The sequence below is a fragment of the Chlorocebus sabaeus genome, chromosome 1 (assembly GCF_047675955.1).
Source record: "Chlorocebus sabaeus isolate Y175 chromosome 1, mChlSab1.0.hap1, whole genome shotgun sequence".
NCBI lineage: Eukaryota > Metazoa > Chordata > Mammalia > Primates > Cercopithecidae > Chlorocebus > Chlorocebus sabaeus.
Genome location: NC_132904.1, coordinates 125,903,956 through 125,931,509, shown reverse-complemented (window position 1 = coordinate 125,931,509; position 27,554 = coordinate 125,903,956). Strand labels below are relative to the sequence as shown.

At 47.1% G+C, this 27,554-nt stretch overlaps 2 protein-coding genes across 10 annotated transcripts in view; one reads left to right on the top strand and one right to left on the bottom strand.

Annotated features, from left to right (window-relative positions):
- The window catches only part of ZBTB44 (zinc finger and BTB domain containing 44), a 91,919-nt gene extending 67,731 nt beyond the window's left edge, over positions 1–24,188 (top strand). For 5 of the 9 annotated variants that reach the window (XM_038004987.2, XM_073022313.1, XM_073022321.1 and 2 more), the window contains one exon: positions 165–6,853. In XM_038004987.2, the coding sequence (XP_037860915.1) occupies positions 165–238 (74 nt within the window). In that variant the 3' untranslated portion in view covers positions 239–6,853. Of the gene's footprint in view, positions 1–164; positions 6,854–13,496; positions 13,635–14,376; positions 18,648–20,045 lie in introns of those variants that run through there. The other 4 variants (XM_073022327.1, XM_073022323.1, XM_073022335.1 and 1 more) reach the window with 4 other exon arrangements.
- A 121-nt stretch (positions 24,189–24,309) lies between these two features.
- The window catches only part of ST14 (ST14 transmembrane serine protease matriptase), a 52,362-nt gene continuing 49,117 nt past the window's right edge, over positions 24,310–27,554 (bottom strand). Inside the window, exons 17-19 of the mRNA XM_008021529.3 lie at positions 25,968–26,242; positions 25,081–25,217; positions 24,310–24,997 (exon numbers count right to left, since the gene is read on the bottom strand). Of these exons, the coding sequence (XP_008019720.2) occupies positions 24,836–24,997; positions 25,081–25,217; positions 25,968–26,242 (574 nt within the window). The 3' untranslated portion in view covers positions 24,310–24,835. The remainder of the gene's footprint in view (positions 24,998–25,080; positions 25,218–25,967; positions 26,243–27,554) is intronic.

Genomic DNA, 27,554 nt, shown 5'->3' with positions numbered 1-27,554 from the left:
CCTGTTGTTTTTGGAAGTATTTATGGTAAGCTTTCTTAAAAATTATTAGGGTATATACTTCTGAAATCCGGCACACTTTTTTTATTTTAAGCTTTGTCATTTCTGTTGTGATTTTTCATGGTGAAAGTTTGGTACTGAGATGGGCATTCTCTGTACCTTTATAGTACCACTCCAAAGGCAAAGAACCATGATTGACAACAGTCAAGCTGTGGATGAAATGACCAGGAACGGAGAATGAAGTATGTAAATCTCAGCTTCGTAGGAATTCTTCTTATATTGCTTTTCTGATTAAAATTGCTGTTTACCTGGTCTCTGAATGTTAATGCCTGACCATGTCATTGCCCGAATCAGTTTTCCCCTTGCCCAGTCAATATGGTCTCTTGCATATATTGGCGTGCTGCCATACAAAGTAAAAATATTGGAGATATTCTATATTTTATGATAGGTTTATGTATTATTGGGGATGTTTTCATTGTGCTCTTTTGGACATAATGAAGACTTCTCGGTTGAGGCTACATCTTCTTTGTTTTTTTTTTTTAAGAGGATGGCATCTGTTGCCCAGGCTGCAGTATAGTGACTAAGTCATAGCTCACTGCAGCTTCGAACTCCTGGGCTCAGGCCATTCTGTCTCAGCTTCTTGAGTATCTAGGATTATAGGCATGCTCCACCACACCTGGCTGACTTCATTTTTATTTTTTGTGGAGATGAGGTTTCACTATGGTGCCCAGGCTGGTCTTGAACTCCTCGGCCAAGTGATCCTCCTCCTCTGGCCTCCCAAACTGCCGGGATCACTGCACCAGCCAAGGCTACATTCTTAACCCAACTAGATTGTTTACTAAATCCCATATGACAGCGATACATTGTCCCTACGTATTTTTAGACATTGCAAAGTTATTAAAAACAGTTACTATCGTTTTTACATAATGTAGGCAACAATGTAAAAGATGAATATAGACTGTAAGATTTTCATCTATGACTCATAAATCTGGGAGAAAAAAGAAAATTGTTAAGACTAATGAGAAACTGAAAACCTTAAACTAATGAATATTACCATTTCTGCTGCTGAAAGTGTGAAACTTTTCTGGTCTGGAGTTGAAATTTATATGATCCTCTAGACAGGTATACTTTTCATCTGGTGCCATTAAAGCGTCTCTAATACTGATCCTAAATATTTGTAAGTCCATAAACAGTGAACTTTGGAATGAGTTTCTGTGTAGATACCCAAAGTTTAATAATTATGAGAGCACCTGATTTGATTAGAAAAGAGACAGAAAATACAGTTCTTTAGTCAAAACACAAGATCTGAATTTTGTTCAGGTGCTAGACCATACTAAATGTATATATTTTTAATTATAGTGATTTGTTTCATTTTTTTAGATTGGCTAATTCTGTAATTTTTTCCCCAAAAACATGTGAAGAAAGGAAAAGTAAATTAAATTCCTTAGAACTGTTTTAGGTTAGGATTCTCTGTCTCTGCCTATATTCTGCAGTCCTTAACTTGTTTTCAGTTCTTTACCTCACTCATGAACTTGTTTTTACCCATGTGCTCCCAAGCAGAGGTGTGTTCTCTTCAGGAGAACCAGCATACCCAGGTTATGATAGGCTGCCACTGTTATGCTTCTTCACTGATCGGGTTGAATTGCTTTCTGCAGCAGACTAGAATACTTCATATAGTAATGCTGTGTCTCCGCTGGAGAGGTCAGGAATTTTAATGTCACGTTGTGGTCTTTAAAAACTGTTAGGCCTACCAATAGATAAATCTCAAAATTAATTCTAAAATCTGGATTGACAAGAATAGGTAAAATTATCACCAGGAATCATTGTTACCCTTAGTTCCAAGAGGTTTTTTTTTGTTTTTGAAAGAGCAAGAGGAAAGAAATAAGAATAAAGAAATGTATAAGAATGGTTTGCAGATTTATTGGTTAAAAGTGTTTTTTTAGTACATCCCTGACCCTGAAAACTTCACATTAAGAGATCCAAGCACAGTTTTGGTAGCTCTGAGATACTCTGTGTTCTCAGAATGAAGGATTACCCGTCACTGGGTGTTCCTTCCCAAGTAGAAACTTGAGATTTTCACTGGTAATTACAAATTGCCAAGTTTTATGGGAAATCTGAATATACTGTGAAAATTCATATCTGGTTAGTTATCTGCTGCCCAGATCTTATCAATACCAGTAACTAACCAGAATGTACCATAAAATGATACAAACAAAGGCCTTTTTCTATTTCAGTGAGGGTACATTTTTCTTGATACATGTGCTTCAAGGATATTGGATCTGTTTATGGATCTGTTTTAGGAAACAGATTTGCAAGGGATAATTGTATATATAGTAGTATTTAGATTTATTTCAGATTCATCTTAGGGATGCCTAAATGCATAATTTTTACCAGGACATATTGAAAATATTGCAAAGAGATAGCCAGTTACATTATCCCATTCATTAGAAGTTACCAGTATAATTAAACATAAATATTCCAGTTTAGAGTACTTAAACGTAGCTATCTTTCTTAAAGCCAGGAGGGTAACTTTGTGGTATCTAAAGGGCTTAAATTTCAGAATGCAGAATAAATTGCCTTTTTAAAACCAAACATTTTATACAAGAAAAGCTTTTATTTTCAGTTTTTTAACTACCAAATAGGTGTGATGTACTTTAGAAGTAAACAAAAAGATATTCACCCATGATAATGGATGTTAAATCTCCTGCAGTTGTTCTTCTCATGTTTAAAGGGTATATTCTCATAGTGGAAGCATCTAGCATGTCAGTGATTTCATCTAATTCAGAAACAAAGGGATTAATATTGGTCTTTATTTTTTGGTATTTTAAGTTTTATATAAATGGATGCAGATGGAGATTATCACCCACAAATATATTTAAGTGGATTTTTCTCAATTTGAATTTCAAGTAATTTTTTTATTTCAAGTAATTATGCATTTAGTTACATTGCCGGTTTTTTTAAGTTCTCAATTTCAGTAAGACAAAATATACTAAAATATTTAAATAGCTTCATTCAATCTTACATTTTGACATTTCAGCAACCATTCTGGCTTACAGTAATTAGGTCCCTTGTTATGAGACATGCCCTTTGTTATTAATTTAAAACTAGCAAAAAGAAAAACCTTTCATCTTGTTAAAATACTTTACCAAATGAAATAGACTAGTTAACACATCTAAAGTCCATAATTATTGGTAACTCAGTTACCTTCTAACTAAGGCTAGTTCAGGAGACTCTCCCAGTTTATAAATGGTTCCCTTGGGAGCCTTTGGAAGCTGTATTAAATATTTCTTTATTTCTTCTTTTATTCTCTTAATCTAAATAGAGGCCAGTTATCTATTTTATCCATTTTTATCTTGAAGATTCTCAGATTATGTTTTAGTCCCTTTTAGCTTTAATAGTCCTTGAAAAATACATTACTGTATAATGTAGTGGCAATTCTGTAACACACAGAGAATTATTCTTATTACTTGAGTGAATCCTAAAATTTTAATATTTTAGCTGAAAGAAGTTTGAGATTTGTGGAATTGATGAACAAAAGAATTAGAAACTTTCATATGGTACTTTGTTTCACTCATCTGCAAAGTATGAAGTTGTAATTCTGAAATATACATCCAAGTGAATGAGAATTAAAAATTTTCTGAATATTAATACTAACTGGGAAAAACAAAAAACTAGTGTGAAGTTTACAGTTAGAAGAAACAGACCCAAAGTTGCCAAAAGGTAATAAATAAATGTAGTTTTCACTGTAAGTTATTGATGTAAGATGCTTTATTTGTAATATATTTAGATTTTGAAAGTTATTGAGAGATGAATGTATAAAAGCTAAATTTTCTTTTCTGAAGCAGTGAAACAAAATTGGGGTAACAAGGAAGCTCTATGGTGGCAAACATGTCTGTGAGGAATATTAAGCACACTCCCACAGGCTTTAAACTCAAATCATGAACATTTAAATTAAGTCGTTCCTTATTTTGCCTATACCCATTTTTACCTGTCAGTGTCGTTTTTGCTTGACAGAGTGTTTTTATTTGGAAAGTCCTCAGCAAGATGAATTCGCCAAAAGCAATAATGGTTCAGATTAAACAATGAAGTGGAATTGATTCAGTCCCAGGCCCAACTAAGGAACAGTTGCTCTCTGGGTGTCTCATTTTAGACGATCGATAAGTTGAGATGTTGTAATATTTATGGGGGGTGAAGCCTATGTCAGTTACGGGATGAACACTGGTAGCACCCCTACCGTCAGTAGTCATACCTTTTTTTAACTTTTTACTAAACTAATACGAGACATTTCCACTCTGTCATGATTATATTTTTATGACAGGAAAATAAAAACAGTTCCATGTTTTTATAAATAGTCTCTGCAAAGATTTCAGATGTTATTGGTATCTCGGTTTGGCAGTATCTGAAAAATTGAGATTGCCTTTGAAGTGTTCATGCTACTTTTACTTAAGTAAACCCCCACTGTATAAGACCCAGGCCGGTTCCAACTAATACCAAGGTTTCTACGCGCATAATAGTTTACAAAGAACTTAACGACTATGGATTAAAAACAAAAATTTTTTTAACTTTAAAATTTTTAATTTTTGTTCAAAGTATCTGGTTTATAAAGTCAAATTCTTTTATTATTTCCTTTCTCTTTTAAGTTGACTGATTTTGCTGATTAAGCGTAAAGTCCTGGGCACAGTTGTGATGACATACTGATAAAATGGGTGCCTAGTGGGTTGAGGAGCTCCAGTGTCATGACTTTTATTAAATTGCCCTTGTTTTCCCAAATGCCAATCTAGCCGTATTTAGATTTCATTATTCAATAAAACAGATTAAAAATCATCCCATAAATGAATGTTGAGGTTACCAAAGTACATCACCTGCTGAGGAAGGAGAAATCTTCCTGCTTTAAGGGAGCCCTGTCGTCTCTCCTTTACACGTTGTTTCCCTTGGTATTAGTGGAAGCTCTGTTCAAGATGGGAAGCCTTTCCTGCAGTTCTTGGAAACACCTGCTTTCTAAAGAGAGCCTTTTCTAGGATTAGGTTATGTGTGTTTTCTCTAGGAGATTTTTTATTTCAGTTACCAATTTAATTTTCAAGTTGACAGATGCTATGTGAAGTCTCTCATACTGAGAGTAGTCCATTAAAGTTTTGAAAGTTGCACTGCTTTTCATCTTTCAGGTACCTGACATGAATGACATCAGGTATTTGGAAGGAGTAAGATCATAAAGTTTATTCATTTTCTTTCTTGTACAAAGTGATGACTTCTAATGCTTATATCTCAAGGTATTTTTTAAAAAAGCAACAGTCCCTAATAGAGTAAAATTTGGTTTTGGTCCAAGTTCCCAATAATATATTTAATGTTTCTGTTGTTACTGGTGCCTCCTGTTGCATCAGATAGAGATTGCCTGCCTCTTTGTAGGGCACCCTTGTGGCACCTTATGTCCAACTTGGAGGATAGTATATGGCTTCTTTGTGCCTCTACTATCTTTTCAAAAGCCATTTTATAAAAATCCTAGGTAGCCTATTTTAATATTTAAATATATATATTTGTGAAAGAACTTTTACAACAGACTTTTTTTTTACTTTAAAATTCCTGTATTTCCATTTTTAAGAGTAAATTTAATCTCCAGGATATAGAAGTGTCTTTTTTCCAGAGAAGCATAATGAGAAAGTCAGATTGAGGTAATAGACCAGAATTAAGTGATAGAAGAAGCTGTTGTTTGGTTAAAGGACACAGGTTTGAAGGAAGAAAATTTTGATGTAACAAATTTTTAAATAAAATTTTGTTTTTGTTCTGTAATTTCATATTTGCTGCTACAGTAGCTCAATATTTTACAGGGCTAACATAAATCTGGCTCCATTTAAAAACTGGAGTACTTCCTAGTGCAGCCAGCCTAGGCAGAAACTGTACACATGGTCTTCCAGCTGGGTGACTGATGGCTTTGTGTAGCTGATGCATGCTTTAATATTTGCCTGTAGCCCTGCAGCAAGGAAGTCGAGGGGGGGCGGGTACTTTGTTACCCTGCCAGTTACAGCATTATGATTCTTTCTGGGCACTGGTATTTTGTGAAACTCTCAAGGGAAGGTGATGCAGGGGAGAAAATGTGAATTAAATTACATAGATGGGTGTTTTTATGTCTTCTACCCCTTCCTAGAATTAGTACAACTCTTAACTGTGCCAGTCCCCAGTTCACCAGCTTTGTATCCAGTCGTCATCTCATTCAAGTATGGCTTTACTTGGTGACACTGGCCATAGCTAAATTACTTGGCATGTTTGACTTTTGACAATAACAGAAATGGTTTTGGATTTTGTTTTATTTCCAAAAAATGTATACAATGTCAGAACTTCACATTTTATATACTAGTATCTGGCTATTAGTATTTTACAGGAACCATAGTTCTTGGTGACTACATATATATATATATATATATTTTTGTGACCTTTTTTGTAAACTAAGTGCCGTTTCAACGTTACAATCATTTTTAGAGTTACTGTAATCAATGTGAATATCATGTTTTTTCAAATCTGTTCTGAGCCTATAGTGTTTGCTTTGTGAACATAAGTGTATTGTATATATTCTGTATAGTTATATTGTACTGAAATTAGCTTGTTTGATATAAGGAAAATATGTATTGAGTACCTTTTTGCTAGCCTGATTGTTTAATCTTTTTAAAAAAGGTTTAAACTTTTTTTAAAAAAAAAAAAATTCTTTAAACTGGCCTTTATTACATGGTCACACATAAAGTTGCAGTTAGGAAAGGGATGGGCAGGGAAAAACTAGTTTTGAGTGTCTTTAGATAGAAACATGAGACTAAGGTTTGGTTTTGTTTTCGTTTTCTCATTAAAATATCTTATGCTTTATGGAATAAAACTTCCTGCTGTTGTTATTTATTGTTTGCTGGGCGGTGGTGTTGGCTGAGGTCATGTGAGTGAGAAAAGGCATCAGAGTAATTCATTACTTAAATAATTATCTACTTAGAGTACACAGAGTAGAGAGGGTTACATTAGACAGCACATGTCAATTTTTGGTGAAGTAGAGCTTAAGTGCAAAGAACTCAAAAACACCATACCCCAACTTGGAAGGAGAGTATAAAGGCAGCTAGTTAGACGAAGTCATCCAATCCTAGAGCTATTGAATCAGGTTCTTGTATAAAGCTGGGTACTAATGGGTGGGTTGCATCTTTCAGAGTTGCTCTGATTCTTTCTGAAGTCGTATTTTATTGACTAGAGACCAGTTGGTGCCATTTCGATGATATCTTACAACCAGGGAGTGAAAAGCAGGTACCTAACAGGGGAAAACAGCTCATTACATAGGTAATGAGTCCATGAGATCCTGAGGAAGGAAAAGTTTTCTAACTTTAGATTCATTGATGTGGATTTTGACAATACTGGTCTTTAGAATGACAGTAACAGGCAAAGAAAATTATTTTATTGACCTCAAGCTACCTGGATCATTTTAGAATTAAGTTCAGAGAGGAAGAGGGTAAATTTTAAGAAGCATACTCTTTCATTCCAGTATGTTGAGCATTTTTAACAATTTGCCAAATCATTCAAGGTTAGAAAATGTTGAGTTCTTCAGTAGCCTTGACTACAGATGATGTATATAAGTGCAGAATGAAGAATTCAAAACAGATATATCCTTGCCAGCCATGGTGGCCCACAGCTGTAATCCCAGCACTTTGGAAGGCTGAGGGAGGAGAATCACTTGAGCACAGGAGTTCAAGACCAGCCTGGACAACATAAGGAGACGTCGTCTCTACAAAAAAAAAAGCTGGGCCTGTGGCATGCACCTGTAGTCCCAGCTACTCAGGAGGCTAAGGCGGGAGAATTGCTTGAACCTGGAAGGTCAAGACTGCAGTGAGCTGAGACTGCACCACTGCACTCAAGCCCAGGTGACAGAGTGAGAACCTGTCAGTTGACTTTGCATACTTGTGTATAAATTGTGTACCAGAAAGATTCCTTTCAGAGAATGATACTAAAAGTAATGACCAAAGATGTGTATCTCCTCAACTGATAGAGCAGAAATTAATAGTTTGGGCTTTTTCTCTTTTGAACGGGAATTTTGGTTCTGAGAACTAAACTTCAGAAAATTAACAAAATCTACAGAGATACCAAAAGTTTAAAGGGGGAGAACTTGCTTGTAACATCAAACCCCAAAATTTAATGTAATTCTTTTTTGGGGGAGTAAACTTCTATACAGATAGAAAAACTAACAGGGCCGGGCGCGGTGGCTCAAGCCTGTAATCCCAGCACTTTGGGAGGCCGAGACGGGCGGATCACGAGGTCAGGAGATCGAGACCATCCTGGCTAACACGGTGAAACCCCGTCTCTACTAAAAAAATACAAAAAACTAGCCGGGCGAGGTGGCGGGCGCCTGTAGTCCCAGCTACTCGGGAGGCTGAGGCAGGAGAATGGCATAAACCCGGGAGGCGGAGCTTGCAGTGAGCTGAGATCCGGCCACTGCACTCCAGCCTGGGCGACAGAGCCAGACTCCGTCTCAAAAAAAAAAAAAAAGAAAAACTAACACAGGGCATATTCAATCTTAGAAAGTCAGTCCAAAGGGAAAGCTGTTTTGTTGTTGTTTTCTTAAATTCTAATTCATTTACTTGGATTTTGCTGCAAAATTAAAAATTTTATACCTATCTATTTTGTAGATAAGAGAGTGGAGCTGGCATTAGCATCATTTTGCAAGGCTTCCTCACTTAATCTAACCATGCCCTTTCTTCCACACCTGCCTAATTGTTTCCATGACTAACATTTCTGGCTGCCTTTGGCTGGAAGTCATTTGGTAAGTGAGTGTCTCATTTACCAGAGATCCTAAAAATTAGGCTCAGTACCCCACACACACCCCTAGTAAAGGGCCAGCTCAAATGACTTGGCCTTTGACCATTCTTGACATCTAGAGACCCTCTGTTGAGAAAGTTGCCTTAGGACATAGCAAGAAAATATTACACCAAATAAATGTTCTGTAGCCTGTTTTAAATGGGGGCTCAGACAGAAATGCTCACTTTGACAGTTCAACAACAGTACACATAGTAGGACCTGTGTACATAACTTTCATCCAGGAACAGAATTCTTTGTTGAGTGCAAATGACTCACAAAATTAGTAAACAATCCTTTTCTTTCTTTTTTTTTGAGACAGTCTGGCTGTTGCCGAAGCTGGAATGCAGTGTTGTGATCTCAGCTCACTGCAACCTCTGCCTCCTGGGTTCAAGAGATTCTCCTGCCTCAGCCTCCCGGGTAGCTGGGACTACAGGCACGTGCAACCACACCTGACTAAGTTTTTGTATTTTTAGTGGAGATAGTGTTTCACTGTGTTAGCCAGGATGGTCTCTGTCTCCTGACCTCGTGATCCACTCACCTCGGCCTCCCAAAGTGCTGGGACTACAGGCGTGAGCCACCACACCCAGCCTAACAATCCTTTTCGTTTTGTTTTACGGTTTATAAAATGCTAGCACTTTTTAGCTATGTGATCTTCAGAAACCCAGTAAGATAAACAGGAAAAGTACTAACAGTTGTGTGGTCCACGTAAATGGTGCCCTTCCTGCCCATTACAGGGGAAAGATCCGCTGAGAAATCAGGCGTGAACAGGGCTGGAGTCTCTGTGGACTCCGCTCTCTCCCAGACTCTGTTCTCCCTGTTCCTGGAAGAACAGGAATTGGGGTTCTTTTGTGCATTGGCACTTCGTGAAACCTTTGAGAGAGGGTAATGCTGGAGGGACATGGGAATTCTCCAGGTGGCTGTTTGTATCTCAGTTATCTTAAAGGAGAGCCATTGTAACTTTCTGTTACGGTGTGAGAATTGCTCGTGACCATTTTCTAAAGATGTGCACTGGTTGATGTTTTCTCATGTGGTCTTATCTATTTACTACCTCCACAAGGGTTATCCTTCCCACCCCTGTTGATAACATTTTCCATTATTCCTCCCTGCTGCTACTAGCTGAATTCGAGCCTGTGTTGTTTCTGGCCTAATAGCAGCACCAGCCGCCTTGCTGCCATTCCCTCCCTTCAGCTGGGCTTCCTTCCAGTCCATCCTTGGCGTTGCTACTGGAGTCATCTTTCTACTCAGGCCACTGCCCTGCCTAAAGCCTCCCAGCCCCCACTTCCGCGGAACCCGCCCCTCAGTCCTCACACTCCCCTTCTACCTTCCTCCAGTTTGAGGTTGACTCACTCCTGTAGATTCCCATAGCAGATTTTGTTTGGCTTTACCAAACCACTTCTCAGCCACACAGCCTTGCAAAATCTACCTCAGAGTAGTTGTGAGAATCAAGTGAGTTACATGTAAAATGCTTAAAACCATGCCTCGTATATTGTGACTACTTCAGAAGCCTTGTCTGTTATTACAAGACGGGCATCACAGTTGTGTGTCTCCCTCACCTGATGACATTCTTGATGTCAGGGAATATGCCTTCTATGTGTGTGTCCTCTGTAGTACCTGGTACAGAGAACTCAAAAACTGTCAAATGAATGATTAGATGTTGCCAAGAAGTGGTCATAATCCCCATGTACGACAGTGCTTAGAGGTATTTACCCGGGAACTTTAGGACAGAATACCTAGAATTGTTTTCATTAGACCGCCAGATGATTATACTCAACTCTCACTTCAGCAAATGTCTCAGGGTCTCACTCGTTTTTAAATGAGGGTCTGAAATAGAAGGCTGTATGAGTTACGAATTAATACTAACTTTACTCCTCAGAACAACGGCTATCAGCCTGGCTAGAATTTCCCCAAACTGTTCTTTAGGACACTGGCATCTGCCGTTTTTCTCCCCTTCACCTGGTTTCCTCATCCATTAAGTTCATGTTAAGGATCACTTCTTAAGGAACCTTTCCCAGAGACTTTGTATTATGTTCACATAACGCCCTGCGCTTCTGTTACTATGGTTACTGACTAACAACAGCTGGACTAACCCCCATTACGTTAAGTTCCACTAGGACAGTGACCCTATCTGTTTCTTGTACCAGGGGGTCCCCGGGCCCAAGGTTGTTTGAATGAATGACATCTCTGCCCTTAAGGAGCTTATGGAAGTAAGCAGAAGTAAAGAATTACAGAAATACAACTGATAGAAATAACTTTGCCGTGAGAGAAACACCAAAACGGATACTTTGGAAATTTGATGAAGAGGGAGACCTGGCTGCAGGGGTGAGGGAAGGCAGCATGGCAGAGGCACCACTTGAGCTGGGTCTTTCTTGGAAGAGATGTGGGATTTGTACAGACAAGTGACGGAGAAGGAGATGACTCCAGGAAGGAATATGCAGCCTCAGAGGTTGAGGGAACAGGAGTGTAGCTTGCTGAGCCTTGCAGGATCCCTGAAGGGGAAGAGTGGAAGAAAACCTTATAAACTAGACTAGCTAGCACCAGGTCAGAGGAGGTCTTAAGAGCTACAGCGATATTTGGTAGGAAATCAAGAATCATCTCACATTTTCGAGCACAGAAGCATCCGAGCCGTCTCTAGAAAGATGAAAAGCAGATTAAAGGGACGCGTATGGACTTAACTGAGACCCCTGAGTTACAACAGAACCGCGGGTAAGAACCCAGAAGAAGGGGATGGGAGCGGGACTGGAGCGGAAGGCGTGTTGTGTTCGTGACATCGGGGCCGAAAGAGACACAGTAGTTGGGGAGAGTGGAGAGAGGTGGGCCTGATCTCCAGTCCAGGTGTCACCTCTGCACAGTAGAGAATAGCTGCTGTATTCTAAGCTGTAGCAACACCAAGTATGTGGCCTCCTTAAATGCTTAGGCAAACGCCCTTTTTTGTTGTTGGTTTTTTGAGAGGGAACTGTCCAAGAAAATGGAGCAAGAATTAGGCCAAGTTCAAGAGTTGGGCTTCAGAATTAGGCTAAAGGAGAGATTTCCCCCTCCCCATGCTGCCCCCCCCCCCCCGCCCCCCCCGCGGCACCTGCCCCGCTAATCCCAGCACTTTGGGAGGCTGAGGTGCGTAGATCACCTGAGGTCAAGAGTTTGAGACCAGCCTGGCCAACATGGTAAAACCCCAACTCTACTAAAAGTACAAAAAATAGGCGTGGTGGCGGGCACCTGTAATCCCACCTAGTGGGGAGGCTGAGGCAGGAGAATTGCATGAACCCGGGAGATGGAGGTTCCAGTGATCTGAGATCGCGCCACTGCACTCCAGCCTGGGCAACAAGAGCGAAACTCTGGCTCAAAAAAAGATGGCTTTTCCTGGACCAAGTCAAAGGAAGCCTGTTTCCCCAACACAAGCCAAGGACCCTGTGGCTCTGAGCTAGAAGCAGGTGTTTGCATCACTTGTAAATTTTAATTTTTAAAAGAGCTCATTCTCCATATCCAAATTGTTGGCATCTGTGGGAATTTAAAATGCCACTTAAAAGACCTCTACCTGTCAGATCCCCAGACACGTCTTTCCCACAGAGGGTCTGGCTGACGACACAGCTACCGCTGCACATAGGATGCAGAATGCCTACGCGTGCAGATGCACTTCACAGGTATGCGCTATGTTCTTTCAGTAGATACGAAATGGCTTTCATAAGAATGTTTACCTGCCCTGGAGAAGGCCTGGGAAGGGGATGAGATCTAAATGGGCATTGTGCAGTTCAGGGCACTGATTCATCCACTGGTACCCAATATATGCCAGTGCAACCTGCCCCCACCCCGGCCGCTTACCTGCAAGCATTCCAGGCCACTACGTAGATACAGGATGTCAGACACGGCAGGGATTTCCTTGTGGTCTCAAGAGAAAGACTGGCACAGATGAGCTTTGGAGGAAGAGTTAGTTGTAACTTTACGTTGTGCTTTATAAGTACATGCACATATGTCTACACAGATGCATAGACATGTATATAACTTATCTCAATGGAGAGTAGGGAAAACTGAAGGAGAGGCCTCCCTGGTTTAGTAAGAGAGAACCTTTGGACTCCTAGTCCTCCCCATGTCATCGGAATGCTCTGTAACCACCAGTCATGCCCTCCCAAGTGCCAACTCCCAGAACTTCTCCCAGACCCTGATGGGGTTGGACGATAGGACCCTGTGCCTCCACCCGTGAGGCACATAGGAACAAGAGCCCTTCCACACAGAGAAATTGCTGTGCTCCGCGTGGAGCCTGCCGTGGCAGCCAGCCCCTGACTGGCCTCTGTTGACAGGCATCAGGTGTGGAAGGAATTTCCCCAATTTGCTGATTGTCTCTCCACCTGGACCCTTCCAGGCACAGTCATTGGTTTGCCCCAGCTGTCCTGTGCATCAGTGGACTTTCCAGTTCCTCTTCCAGCGGAAGGCGTAGGCAGGGAGTGGGGCAGAGGGATGAGCAGAGCCAAGAGCAGGGAAACCACCAAGCAGCTCGGCTCTGCCCAGCAGCCCCCAGTCTCCAGGAGAACCAGCTGCCACCCACACAGCATGCAGTGCCCAAGCTCCAGAACCTTGGAGTGTGGGCCTTGTCCCTGGTTCTCCCCACATGGCATCCCAAGAGGCCACCTGTAGGTGCAGGAAGTGAGCAACTCTGTAACCTGTGGTCAGTGAGACACTAAGGCTCAATGCTTGCTTTCCAGAAGTCGTCCACAGTACTGTTCCAAGAATAGCCAGTGTCCATAACAGAGGAGGCTCGCTCATCTTAAGAAGGATGAAAAGCATCTGGGTGGCCATGGCAGGTCCCAGGTCATGTGGATCCAGAGTGACAGGAACGTGTGGTAAGAAACGTGCTTACCTTTCCAGAGCCAAAAACTCTTCCTTCAGTGGCTGAGTGCTGATAAAATGTTTACAAACCATTCAGACATACCCTCTGCCTCTGGAAGGTTCCCTCCTTCCCCCTGTGGTAGACGTGCAGGCAGGAGGGCTCTCGGTGCGTGGGGATGCAAAGCAGGAGCCTGGCAAGCGCGTCGCTTCCCCTCCCTGTGCCTCGCTGCCCTCCAGGCGTTAATTGGAGGATCCCAGCTGTACTCCTGGTTCCCAGAACAAGGCCTGGCAAACAGACGCCAGTGAGTACCCTTTAGATGAGCACATGGGGAGACAGAAGTGTGAAGCTACTGGCCAGGTGTGGTGGCTCACGCCTGTAATCCCAGCACTTTGGGAGGCCAAGGCGGGTGGATCACGAGGTCAGGAGATCGAGACCATCCTGGCTAACATGGTGAAACCTCGTATCTACTAAAAACACAAAAAATTAGCTGGGCCTGGGGGCAGGTGCCTGTAGTCCCAGCTACTCGGGAGGCTGAGGCAGGAGAATGGCATGAACCTGGGAGGCGGAGCTTGCAGTGAGCCGTGATCGCGCCACTGCACTCCAGCCTGGGCGACAGAGTGAGGCTCTGTCTCAAAAAAAAGTGTGAACCTACTGGAAACGGGTCCACAGGAATGCAGGTCTGGTAATCAGGTTACAGTTAAACACCCCAAGTACGATATGAGCCTCAATATACTTCCTCCCTCGGGCATTTTCAGGAATGAAGGAACACCAATTATGAGCAGTGCACAGAGAAGTCCAGCCCTTCACTGCTTGGGGTGCTCCTTGGTGCCCCGTACCGGAAGTGGTGCGTGCCAGCTCTGCAGGACTTTAGCAACCCCCACCCCAAGTCTTCATCTGCTTCCCTAGGCCTTCATGTGAACATAGCTGGTTAGCATTGAACCGTGGAGAAGAAGAGCGTTAGACATGTGACGGCTTCCAGGTACATTAAGAAGAAATCCAAGCTCTGGCAGAGGTGATCTGAGGAGCATCTCTATACCCATGAGAAGACAGCAAAGACAGGACTTGGTTCCCCATAGTAGTGATCATGTTCCCAAATTCCCTTGGCCTCCCATCAACCTGCTCCGGCCTGGGAATGTGCCAGGGACTCCTGTGTGATCCAGCCCTTACCACTCTCCAGGTCACAGAAGTGGGGCCTGCTCCGTGTGTGCAGAGATGGACTGTTCTGGTCAAGTGCTCAGGAAACGCTTGTGGGACTTTGTCTACCCGCCTCTCCAAGACACAGTGAGTTCCCCACTGTATGCCCAGAACACCCGGGGTGAGGGTCAGGGCACAGGAAGGCAACCCGGCCAGCCCCTGGAACGCCACCTTCACAGCGGTGTCCAAATCTGAGGCCTGCAGGCCCGATGTTTCTACTCATAGGAGCACAGGTGTTCGACGTCTGTGCTTCACCAAGACGCACCATAAACCGTGCGGGCAGGGGCCTGTGGAGAGAGCTGCGCTGCCCAGAGCTGCCTTCTGAACCACACATCCATCCTGCCCTGCTGGCCCGCTGGAACACAGTGTGTGTGCCCCGCTGCCCTCACCGCAGTGAGTCCCAGGGCAGACACTCAACCAGGCCCAAATCATCTTTCTTTACTCAACCCAAACTTACAAAATATTCTTTTAAAAACTAAATCGGGCTGGGCTCGGTGGCTCACCCCTGTAATCCCAGCACTTTGGGAGGTCAAGGTGGGTGGATCACCTGAGGTCAGGAGTTTGAGACCAGCCTGGCCAACATGGCGAAAACCCATCTCTAATAAAAATACAAAAATTAGCCAGGCATGGTGACAGGCGCCTGTAATCCAAGCTACTCGAGAGGCTGAGGTGAGAGAATCACTTGAACTGGGGAGGCAGGGCTTGCAGTGAGCCAAGATCACTTCATTGCACTCCAGCCTGGGCAACAGAGCGAGACTCCATCTCAAAAAAGAAAAAAAAATTAAATGCCTTTTGTTTAAAATACCCAACAAAATAGTTCAAGCTGTTAACCACTCATTCGTTTTTCAGAAGTCTTTGAATTAGAGCAAAATGGAATTATATTTTCAGTCTGGGTCTTGCTACATGTCCTCAGGTCCCAGTGAAAATCCTTGTTACTGATGATGTAGAAATATTTCTGTCCCCCCACACAGGTTCTGTTTGTGGGTCTTCTTTGGGACTGGAAAATCTGGGCACAGGGGCCGGCCCTGCAGAATCTCTCTCCAGCCCTTCCCCCTCGAGGCTCCTGTCCAAAGCCGCCCATCACCCCTGGCGTCTGTTCCCTTTGCTTAAGCTTCCCTCAAGGCCAAACAGCCTTCAGCAGAGTTGAACTGCTCAGGGAGGAAGACGAGGGTCACAGGCTGATCCTCCTGAATCAGAGGACAGAACATGTCGTTCTAGTGCCCACAGCCAAGACCTCAAGGAAACAAGTTCTCCCTCCAGTCCACACTGCCCCAGGCGAAGGAGTAAGAGGAAGCAGATGGTTTGACCCCTTAAGAGACGGACATGTCCAGGGCTGCTGGGGGTGGCCAAGGAAAGAAAGGGCCTGGGGAAGATTTTGAAATGCCAATGGAGCCAGTTTGGAGTCCTGCTAGCGAAATTTCCACGTGTGCCTAAGCTTATGACCTGGCGAGAGAGGTCCTGGCTCCAGCACCTAATGCCCCAGGTGGAGCATGCACTGGCTGTGCAGCGGCCCCGGTGCACCCTTCTCTTCCCTACTGAGGAACCCTGAGCAGGAGGCTCTCCAGCCGCACGGCCACAGCGTCCTCTCCTGTAACTGGGAATGACGGAACCCACTCCTGAGGACTGTGATGACGGTGAAGTGAGAGGATGCATCCATGCCACCAGAGTTCCTGACACTTCTTTGGCATACAGATTGGAGCAGTCACTTTTCCAGGGCCCGGCACAGGGGACAGGAAGAGGTTGCTTAGCATCCCACTTGGCAAGGTCAGGGGCACAAAGACAGGGTAGAGGCACAGTGAGGTCCCAGGCTGGACATGATTAAAATGCCTCGTGGGCATTTGGCGTAGGTCACCTTGAATTTCAGGTTCTTTCCAACTGTGAGGTTCCAGTTCTGAAAGGATATCCCTTAGGCAGCTGCTTTCCCGGGAAGCAGGAACTCCACTGAGCCTTGAAGGGTCACAGAGGTCCTCACACACACCCCAGAAGGCCCCAGGCAGAGGCACCTTTCCTGTACTCGGCACAGGCTGCTCAGCCAGACCCCGTGACCTGACCCTGCCAGGAATGTGACCTGCCTCCCCACCCAGACGTGCCCAGGACCTTGTTTCCCAAGTGTCTGCCTCACCTGGGGGCCTGATGCCCCCCAGCCTACACCGGCTGCCCTTTCCCCAGTCACAGATGGCTGATTTGTTGAATTAATGAGTGGCTTCTTCTCTCATCCTTTCCCTTGGCTCATTCAAATAAGCTTGTTTTGCACCATTCTTTTGCACCAGAGTCACATGTTTCAAACAGATTTCATTTTTTTCCTAGTTTATACCTATACGTTTCTTGTGTCCTATTTGTCTTCATTGGGATTTGGATGGGAATCGGATTATGAGCTGCAAAGAGGTTTCAGATACTCGGTGTATTCTGGGAGCTATTCTCTGAATGTCCTTCTGGTGGAGACCGAGATCTCCACCCTTCCTGGGTGGGCCTTGTTCCTCGACCCCCTCCCTCACACTGTGTCCTCAGAGCTCTGTGGAAAAAGCACACGGGCTGAGGATGGAAGAATTTCCCTGTTGAGCTCTTTCCCTATTGAGTTAAACGAGACCATATGAAGTTCCAGAGGGTCTGGCGCAGAGTCCGGGTTATTCTTGATCCAGGGGTGTGGGCAGGGGAAACAGTGATAACCTCCAAGGTAAAAGCAGCGTGTGGGGGAGGGAGCCCGCAGCCAAGCCAAGGGCAAGGGAGAGCTAAGTTCCCATCCCCGGAAAACACACACATCCCTCCCGCTGGAAGGTGCTGAGACTATGGAATAAACAAACAGTGGAGCCAAGGCCCACCCGTGCCCGCAGCCAGCTCTGGACAGTGTCTTCTTAGGAAACAATGGGAGTGAGTGGAAAGGGCAGAATGAACACATGGTCTCCAAGTTGTAGGCGCAGGACGGTGGAACTTGGGAGGAGCCATTCCTCTGGAGGAGAAAAGGAGAGAAATAGAAAGAGGATAGTCAAACCTATTGAAATCCTAAGAGGATCTCTTTATCAAAATACAGTGTCCTCGCTGCAGGCATATCAGGTCACAGAAGCAATTAGTGTCATATACGCATCAGCTTGCGGGGCAGGGAACGGCCTCCATGGGAAGGCTTCTCCTTGGTGGCCAGCCAAGCCCTGGAGTAGACCAGCTAGCCCCTGTGCTGGCACCTCCTGGCTGTGGGTTGCACCTGTGCCCCCACACCCCTAAAGGGATGCCCACCCTGACGTCTTCCCCCATTGTCAACGCTGTGCTGGTCATCTCATGGGACAGCAGCTTGAACCGTCTTCTAGGCAGTCCCAAGATATGAAACCAGGGGAGAAATACTCCCATTCCTTCTTTGGGGTTTGGTCTTATCATTCTTAGTGGCGTTTGGGGCCTTTCCAAGCTCCCTTCCTGATTGTCACCCTGAGGAACAGCCCGGTGGCCTGGCCTGAGATAGCTGTTGTCCTCACCTCCTTCAACCAACACTCTGCTCCCTTTCCTGTCCCCATCAGCCATCCTCACTGAGCAAACTGAGGTGGCATCGTGGCTCATGAAAATCGTCTTCCGTCCGGCTGAGTGGACGCCAGGAACCCAAGAAGCAATGCCGTCGAGGATGTCAGTGCAGATGGAAGACAAGTGCATGCCCAGCCTAGAGCAAACCCCTAGCCTGGACAGTGGGTCTTCCGGCAGGAACATCTCACAGCCTGGAGGGCTCTGGAAGGTTTGTCAGAGTTCCCAAAAGAAAGAGGACTCATTGGAGGACCATTCCCAAATGCTGATCCACACATATTTGCTGCTGAGACAGTTTTGAGTGTTTGCACAAAAATTAAAGCATTTAAAATACTTTTTCTTCTTTTTTGAGACAAGGTCTCACTGTTTGCCCAGGCTGGAGTGCAGCAGTGGCACAATCTCAGCTCCCTGCAGCCTCAACCTCCTGGGCTCTGGTGATTCTCCCACCTCAGTCTCCCAAGTGACTGGGATCACAGGTGCCTGCCACCGTGCCTGGCTCATTTTGTGCATTTTTACCAGACAGGTAAAAATGTCTATGTTGCCCAGGCCTGGTCTCAACTTCTGGACTCAAACAGTCCAAACCCGCCTCGGCCTCCCAGAGTGCTGGTATTACAGGCATGAGCCACCGCGCCTGGCCATACAAGACTGTCTTTTATACCAAGAGTATGAGCTACCTGCAGTTAGCATGTTAAAATCTCCTTTCTTTATGAAATGCTGGTGACAATATGTGACTGATACATAGTGCACGGTGTGGATGTGTGTGATGGCGCACAGTGCTGGCAGGCATCTGGTGGATAATGTATGTATGTATGATATATATGGACATGAGAGAGCACAGTGCTGGCAGGCATCTGGTGGATAATGTATGTATGTATGATATATATGGACATGAGAGAGCACAGTGCTGGCAGGCATCTGGTGGATAGATGTATGTATGTATGATATATATGGACATGAGAGAGCACAGTGCTGGCAGGCATCTGGGGAATAGATGTATGTATGTATGATATATATGGACATGAGAGAGCACAGTGCTGGCAGGCATCTGGGGAATAGATGTATGTATGTATGATATATATGGACATGAGAGAGCACAGTGCTGGCAGGCATCTGGGGAATAGATGTATGTATGTATGATATATATGGACATGAGAGAGCACAGTGCTGGCAGGCATCTGGTGGATAATGTATGTATGTATGATATATATGGACATGAGAGAGCACAGTGCTGGCAGGCATCTGGGGGATAGATGTATGTATGTATGATATATATGGACATGAGAGAGCACAGTGCTGGCAGGCATCTGGTGGATAATGTATGTATGTATGATATATATGGACATGAGAGAGCACAGTGCTGGCAGGCATCTGGTGGATAATGTATGTATGTATGATATATATGGACATGAGAGAGCACAGTGCTGGCAGGCATCTGGTGGATAGATGTATGTATGTATGATATATATGGACATGAGAGAGCACAGTACTGGCTCTGGAGACAGATCACTGACATCCAATGCCATAGTTCCTGAGTGTGGGGCCTTTGGGCAGGTTGTGCAGATTTTTGGTGCCTTGGTGTTCTATCTATGAAGTGGGAAAGACCACGGGGCTGCTGTGAGGTTGAAATGAAATAGGACTCAGAACGCCCTTAGACTCAGAAAGGCCTTAGAGCACTCGGGAGGCGATCTTCACAAACACCCGATGTGCTGGACCGTGTTTCTCCTTTCAGCTCACTGCTCCAAGAAATTCAAGTATTTGAGAATCACTGGCTGAAGATCCAATTTTCCTCACCTGTGGTTGCAGGTAGGCAACACACACAAATACACACATGCACGCACACACACCACACACATGCACATTATGCACACACACACCCCCAACGTGCAGTTGCAGGTGGGCAATACATGCACACACACAGCACACACCACACATACAAGCACGCACATACATGCATGCACACACACACCACACACACACAAGCACACACATAATGCAGGCACACCACACATACAAGCACGCACATATATGCATGGACACGCACACCACATACAAGCACGCACATATATGCATGCACACGCACACCACATACAAGCACGCACATATATGCATGCACACGTGCACACACACCCACACCCACATACACACATACATGCACACACATACGCCTGAAACCTGGAAAACTGATGAAAAGTGAAAAGCAATGTTTGGTCACAGGCACCTGACTTGGGGTCTGTAGGCCCCTCAGGTGCTCCTGGGGAGGGAGGGGGCGGCTGGCGTTGCAGCCAGCTCATGTTCTTGTGGCACATTCTGTCTATTCCAGGACTGCACAATCCCCAACACACACACGCACGCGCACAGCCCTCTGCCCCCAGAATACCGGTGTACATGTGTATGCACAGAAATGCCCACATGTGTGGTTTTTAAATGGCCCTGCACAGTTGTCTCTGGGGCCGGCCGGTTGTGTCTCTTGGGATAAAGTTCCACTTAGAGATGGCACCCATCTCGGCCCACAGATCACCACTCTGTCCTCCTCAGTCTCCAAAGCCATCTTTAGAGCCTGCCCTGAGAATTTGTCCTCCTCCAGTCCCCAGTGCCAGAGAGCCAGCAGGTCCTGGCTATAGACTGGAGGTGGGGACACTAAAGGGTCTGAAGGGCTGGCCAGGAAAGGCTTCAGGCTGGGGACCTCTTCGATGCTCACCCTGAGCCAGGCACCGATTTCACTACCTGAAAGGTGACTGGGAAGCGGCAGAAGGCAGCCGCAAGAACACAACAGACGGCCCCGGCCACCCCGCCCCACCGTGAGCGCGCACGCCCTGGAACAGCGCAACATCGCCACCGTGCGGCCGCCGGCCTGAACAACAGCCTCTCAGCCCCTGGGGTCCGTAGCTCTAGGTCTCTGGAGACCTCCAAACTGGGTCCAGGATTTTAAACCTTACCTTTTCCATAAAGTCCTTCCTAATCCAAATTTCACTGTGATTCCTGCAGACTCTAGGTCTGAGTGGGACTCGCCATGGCTGCAATAAGCAGGACTCGGGTTAAACTTTCATTAAATTTACATGGTTATGATTCGTAGCTAAAACAATGGCGATACAAGGTAGTTTAGGGGGATCAGAGAGTTGGATCATCTTGAGATCTCAGCAACGAAAACAGCTGGTCAGGAGGGGAAAGCCTCTGCGGAACTGCATTGAGCTTGTGGAGGCACAGCAGCAGCCCTGCGCTCTTCCCCTGTGAGGCCAGCCTGCTGTGCAGGGGACCTGTGCACGGGGGGCCCTTGGCCTGGCCCTCCCACCTCCTCCTCTAACACTTCAGACCTCAACTGTGGCCTTCGCCTGGGTGAAGGAAAGGCTGGTCAGCACAGTCCTACGCAGGCCTCTGTCCTCTCCCAGCCTCTGCAGGGCTGGACTGCCATCCTCAGCAAGGAGTGACTACAGCCTGCTGGCATTCCCACCGCGTCAGCTCAGGCTCTTGGACCAGAGACTTCTGTCTTCGTGAGAGCTGTCAGCACAGGGCCTGAGTGATGTGTCCGGCCTCTGGAGAGTTAGGGAGTCTCAGCCGGATCTTCTGATCTCCAGCCAGAAGTAACACAGGATTTGGTCCCATAATCTTTTTAGAGGCATTGACACTTGATTGGTTTTCCAGGGATAAATGCCTCTCTACATTCAGGCAGGCTTCCAGCATCCCCCGAGGACCAAGGGCATCCTGCAAACCGCGGCTCTGGGCATCTGCTGGAGCACTTGGTGATGCTGCTGCTCCGTGGCACTTGGAATGGCATGACCCGCTGCTAAAACGGTGCTCTCCAACCTCACGGGAATGCTTCTTAGCACACAGGCCACTGGCCCCATCCAGTGGGCCCCCAGTTTCTGTTCAGGAGGTCTGGATGAAGCATGAGACTCTGCACCTATGAGTCCCAGGAAACGAAATGACACGCCTTGTCCCACTCGGACCTCCCGCACAGAGTCCTGGAAAGGGTGGGATGGCCCTGAAGGCCAGCCATCTGTGTGTTCACCCTGCTCTCCGGGTGGGACTCTGACCTGGCGGAGAGAGCCGTCCAGGAGACTGTCAAGCCGCAGTGGAGCCGAGGGTGGTGCCATGGCACGGGCTGGGCTGGCCTCCCTGAATCCCACTGCATGGGTGACCACGTCTACACCTGGGCCAAGCCCCAGCTGCCGAGGCTTATGCACACGTAGGAACCAGACCACCCGCAGGCCCTGTGGAACCTCTGCATTTAACACAGACCATTCCCTCAGCGCCTGCACTGGGCACTTCTGTCTGACGTGATCAGGAGGGAATGAGCACATCAGGGCAGAAAAGGAATGACATTTACAACACACACAGGAGTCCTTCAGTGTCGTCTTCACTCTTACTTCCCATGCCTTGGTGAGAACAGATGTTCCTTCCCTCCCTGGGGAGGAAAATGCGACAGATATTCTCGAACAGGTTCCAGGCAACACTCCCTCCCTCAAAAGGGTAAAACAGGCTAAAATGAAAGAGGCACTGCAGGCCGGACGCAGTGGCTCGCACCTGTAATCCCAGCACTTTGGGAGGGCAACACGGGCGGATCACCTGAGGTCAGGAGTTTAAGACCAACCTGACCAAAATGGAGAAACCCCGTCTCTACTAAAAATACAAAATTAGCTGGGCATGGTGGTGCATGCCTGTAACCCCAGCTACTCGGGAGGCTGAGACAGGAGAATAGTTTGAACCCAGAAGGCGGAGGTTGCGGTGAGCCAAGATTGAGCCATTGCACTCCAGCCTGGGCAACAAGAGTGAAACTCCATCTCCAAAAAAAAAAAAAAAAAAAAAAAAAAGAGAAAGAGGCACTGCAAACCCCACCTCCCCCGAGAAGCCTTGCAGCATTGCTCCAATCAGACTATATTTCCTCCCTTTTGTTTCCATAACTCATGGCAGGCAAAAAAAAAAAAAAAATCATTGAACACACACATATCAGCGATGTTCTAGGACAGGCCTGAGCTGGGGACATAGTGGTGAGCCAAGGCTACCCTCTGCCCTCCGGACACTGGCCATGTCATTTCTCTCCCCGGGTCCTCTTCCCTGCCCAAAGCTCCTGCGGTCCATCATCATACCAGAAGCCATCAAATGTTCCCCCAAAAGCTCCCTAACCCTGCCCCAGATTTAGACATTGTCCCTTCAGGCCACCAAGCAAGAAGAGAGGGAATATTTTAAATTAATAAGTAAAAATCGAGGGAGGCTGGGGGTGGTGGCTCAGCACGCGCCCAAGGCAGGAAGATGACAAGCCCAGGAGTTCAAGACCAGCCTGGGAAACATAGTGAGACCCTGTCTCTACAAAAAGAATACAAAACTTAGCTAGGTGTGGTGGTGGGCACCTCTAGTCTCAGCTACTCGGGAGGTTGAGGCAGGAGGAGAGCTTGAGCCCAGGAGACTGAGGCTGCAATGAACTGTGATCATGTCGCTGCATTCCAGCCTGAGTGACAAAGCAAGACCCTGACTCAAAAAAAAAAAAAAAAAAAATCAAGGGGGATGGCATGGGAGGTGTGGGTGCCCTTGAGCCAGGCAGTACCCTTCCTCCAAGGCCTTGGGACCCATCTGCTTAGCCTTCACTGGACAGCCAGCCAGGTGTTCATGCACTGCCGCACATCTGTCCCTGTGTGCGCGCTCACATGGCCACCTCTCCACCAAACACGAAGCCACACTTCCGCCCATCCTCCTCTGACAAAGCTCCTCCCTCTCCTACGTTGGACCAGGGCCTGGGCGCCAGTGCACCCCCTCTCCACCATCCCCACACATTCGTCTCCCCACCTCACCAACTCGCGTGTCCCTCCTACCAGGGCACCAGGCCCCTGGTCTCGGAAGCCACAGGTCAGAGCAAAACCAGCCCCTTGCTGGCCTGGAGAAAGCACCTGCACTGTGGTCCCCACCCAGCCTGACTCCGGTCTGTGCTGAGGGGAATGTACGTCCCGTTTCCTGCAACTCCAGTAGGAAGAAGAAGGGAGGGCGCAACTCCAGTAGGAAAAGAAACTTAAAAACAAATAAAATGTTTTACTCATTTACACAAATACACACACTGAAGTCCACCCTGGGAGCTGGTAAAACAATTCCAATCTCAGACCCGTCAGTTTTCCAGGGTCCTCTGAGCACGGCCCAAGGGCCCCACAGCCGAGATCCGGCAGCCCCCCACCTTCACTGAGGAGGCCCCGAGCCTCCGTTCCCACTGCTCCTTAGAGACAGGGGAGCCGGCTGTGCAGAAACGGGCCTCGGCCCAGCTTGGGGCTACTGGGGGAAGCTGTGTCTTCAAACCTTTGCCCCCAGTTGGGTCAGTAGAACCACCACTGTCCTCCCCTTCCACCTCCCAGCTCCACCTCGGAGGCTGAGGAAGCGGAGAGCTTTTCTAGGCAGATCTGGAGCCCTGGAGATGCAGTTCACAGTCTATGTTCTGGGGCGCTGGTGCAGTCAGCAGTCCAGTCTCCAGCCTGCAGGCGTGCACACTGGGGTGGACGGTGGGGGACCCCGCAGGCGTACACATTTGGGTGGCCCCTGCCCCTATACCCCAGTTTTCTCTTTGATCCAGTCCCGAAACAGAGGGAGCCTTGTGTACACGCCCGGCTTGTTCCTCTGAGCGCAGCCGTCTCCCCAGCTCACCACACCGGCCTGGAAGATTCGCCCATCTGCCTCCACGCTGGACAGGGGTCCCCCAGAGTCACCCTGGACGGAGACAAGCCCTGCCGTGAGTCCCCAGTCCCGCCTCTCCCGGGGCCTACCTGCCGCCCTCCTGCCCCGTGGCGCACCTGGCAGGAGTCCACGCCGCCGCTGAGGAAGCCCACGCACATCATGCGTGGCGTGATCTGCTGCGGCAGGAGGCTCTCGCAGGTGGTCTGGTTGATGACACGGATCTCACCCTTCTGCAGGATCAGCGCACCGGTGCCTGGGGAGACGGCAGGACAGGGCTGGGAGCCGGGCTGCTTCCGGGGCAGCGTCATTCGAGGCGCTCCCCACGAGTCATTTGACTCGCAAAACCCTGGAACAGCCCAGATGCCCGGGGCTGACCAACGGGTAATCCGCGTCTACTCAGTGGGCTCTGGCATTAGTAGCCACCTAGAGAAAGCAGGGGCATGCTGAGATCTGCCAGGCGAATTGAGAGGGAACAGACGCCGTGGCAAGCAGGGGTGAGGAAACAAGCAGCAGAGAGGGAAGGTGCCGCAAATGCCCCCGGGGTTCTGTGAGGGCACTGGAGCTGTACGTCCTGTTCGTTTTCTTTCCTCTCCAAAGTCTACAAATGTTCAGCATATGCTATAGAGTGGATTTTTTCAATCTAGCCTTTGCCAACTAATGGCCTGCTTCCCTTCATACCCACCCCTCACGTGCCTTAAGCACCACTGGGCTTAAGGTGCTGCTATCTTCATTACAGGGATGAAGAAACAGGGTCAGAGTTTAAGCAACTCGCTCAGGGTTACTCAGGAAGTTAGGGGCAAAGCCAGCCTTCAGTCCTGAGCCCGGGCTGCAAATCCCATGCCCCTTTTACTAAGGGCCTCCATTCCGCCCTGGACAGCCTCATTCTGCCAGGCAGAGGGAGACTGGGCGGCCCCTCGCCCCACAGCTGGACACGCAGAGGAAACACAGCCTTGAAGGAAGGCCCCAGGCCCTCTGTGGAGCCCTGGGTCAGCCCGAAGCTCACCTCCATACTGGGTGTGTCCCCAGCCTGTGACCCAGATGGCCTTGCCGGCGGGGAAGACATGCGAGGCATCTGGCAGGCAGATGGGCCGCACCACGGAGCTGTACTCCACCGGTTTCTCCAGCTCCAGCAGCGCGATGTCGTAGTCGAAGGTGAAGTCGTTGAAGGAGGGGTGGGAGATGATGCGCTTGAGCCGGCGCTCCTGCACCTCGGGGGCGCTGCGCTGGCTCTGGTCGTGCAAGCCCAGGAAGGCCGTCCACTGCGTGGGGTCCGAGTACCTGGAAGTGGGAGCCGCTGTGAGACCGCGCGGTCACTCGGGTCTGTGCACAGGGCCCCGCAGCCCCGCGCCTTCCCAGAGGGCTCCGCATGGACGAGGCACAGCAGCTGCTGAGAGAAGATGACGGAGCTCTTACGTGGTCTTGACCCTAAGCTAGAAACTACTAAGTGCCTCCCGCTGCAGTAAGAAACCCCCCTTAAACTCTCTACCCCCCTCCTTGAATACATTTTTAATCTGATGACCAAAAATTAGGTATCTTATGAACCTGATCTTTCACAGGAGGAATAACAGAAAAATCAACCCAAATGATTTCTTTTCTTTTTTTTCTTGCTTTTTTTTTTTGAGACAGTCTTGCTGTCACCCAGGCTGGAGTGCAGTGGCGCAGTCTCAGCTCACTGCAACCTCCGCCTCCCAGAATCAAGTGATTCTCCTGCCTCAGCCTCCTGAGTATCTGGGATTACAGGTGCACACCACCACATCTGGTTAATTTTTGTATTTCTAGTAGAGACAGGGTTTTACCATGTTGGTCAGGCTGGTCTCGAACTCCTGACCTCGTGATCTGCCCCCCCCCACCCCCGGCCTCCCAAAGTGCTGGAATTAGAGGTGTGAGCCACCATGCCTGGCCCAAATAAATTTTTAATGCAGTGGTATATAACCTAAGACCAAAATGAATTGAAAAATATGTTGTGTTGTATCTACTAAGTTTCTTGTTGGCTATGGAATAGGTTTAGCGATTCTGAAGCTGTTCCATGTGCACTGCAGAGCGGGCGCCCACCCTAGTGTGGGGAAAGGGAGGCACAGATGTGGAATGGGATCAGAGGTATCAGGAAAGGCTCATTATTTTTACTTTATTTTATTATTATTTTGTGGGATGGAGTCTCACTCTGTCACCCAGGGTGGAGTGCAGAGGCGTGATCTCAGTTCACTGTAACCTGCACCTCCCAGGTTCAAACGATTTTCTGGCCTCAGCCTCCCGAGTAGCTGGGACTACAGGCATGCGCGGCCACGCCTGGCTAATTTTTGTATTTTTAATGGAAACAGGGTTTCGCCATGTTGGCCAAGCTGGTCTCGTACTCCTGACCTCAAACGACCAGCCTGCCTCAGCCTCCCAAAGTGCTGGAATTACAGGCATAAGCTACCATGCCTACTGGCTCACAATTCTTAAAAACTGGTCTAAAACCAGTGCTGTCTCTAGCAGCACCCAGAACTTAGTGTCTAAATATCCTTCTCTGTTGAAAGGAACCAGGGCTCCTTGGGAAAATGGCTGATTTCAGATCTGGGTCTTAATGGAAAGCACAAAGCAAACCTGGAAC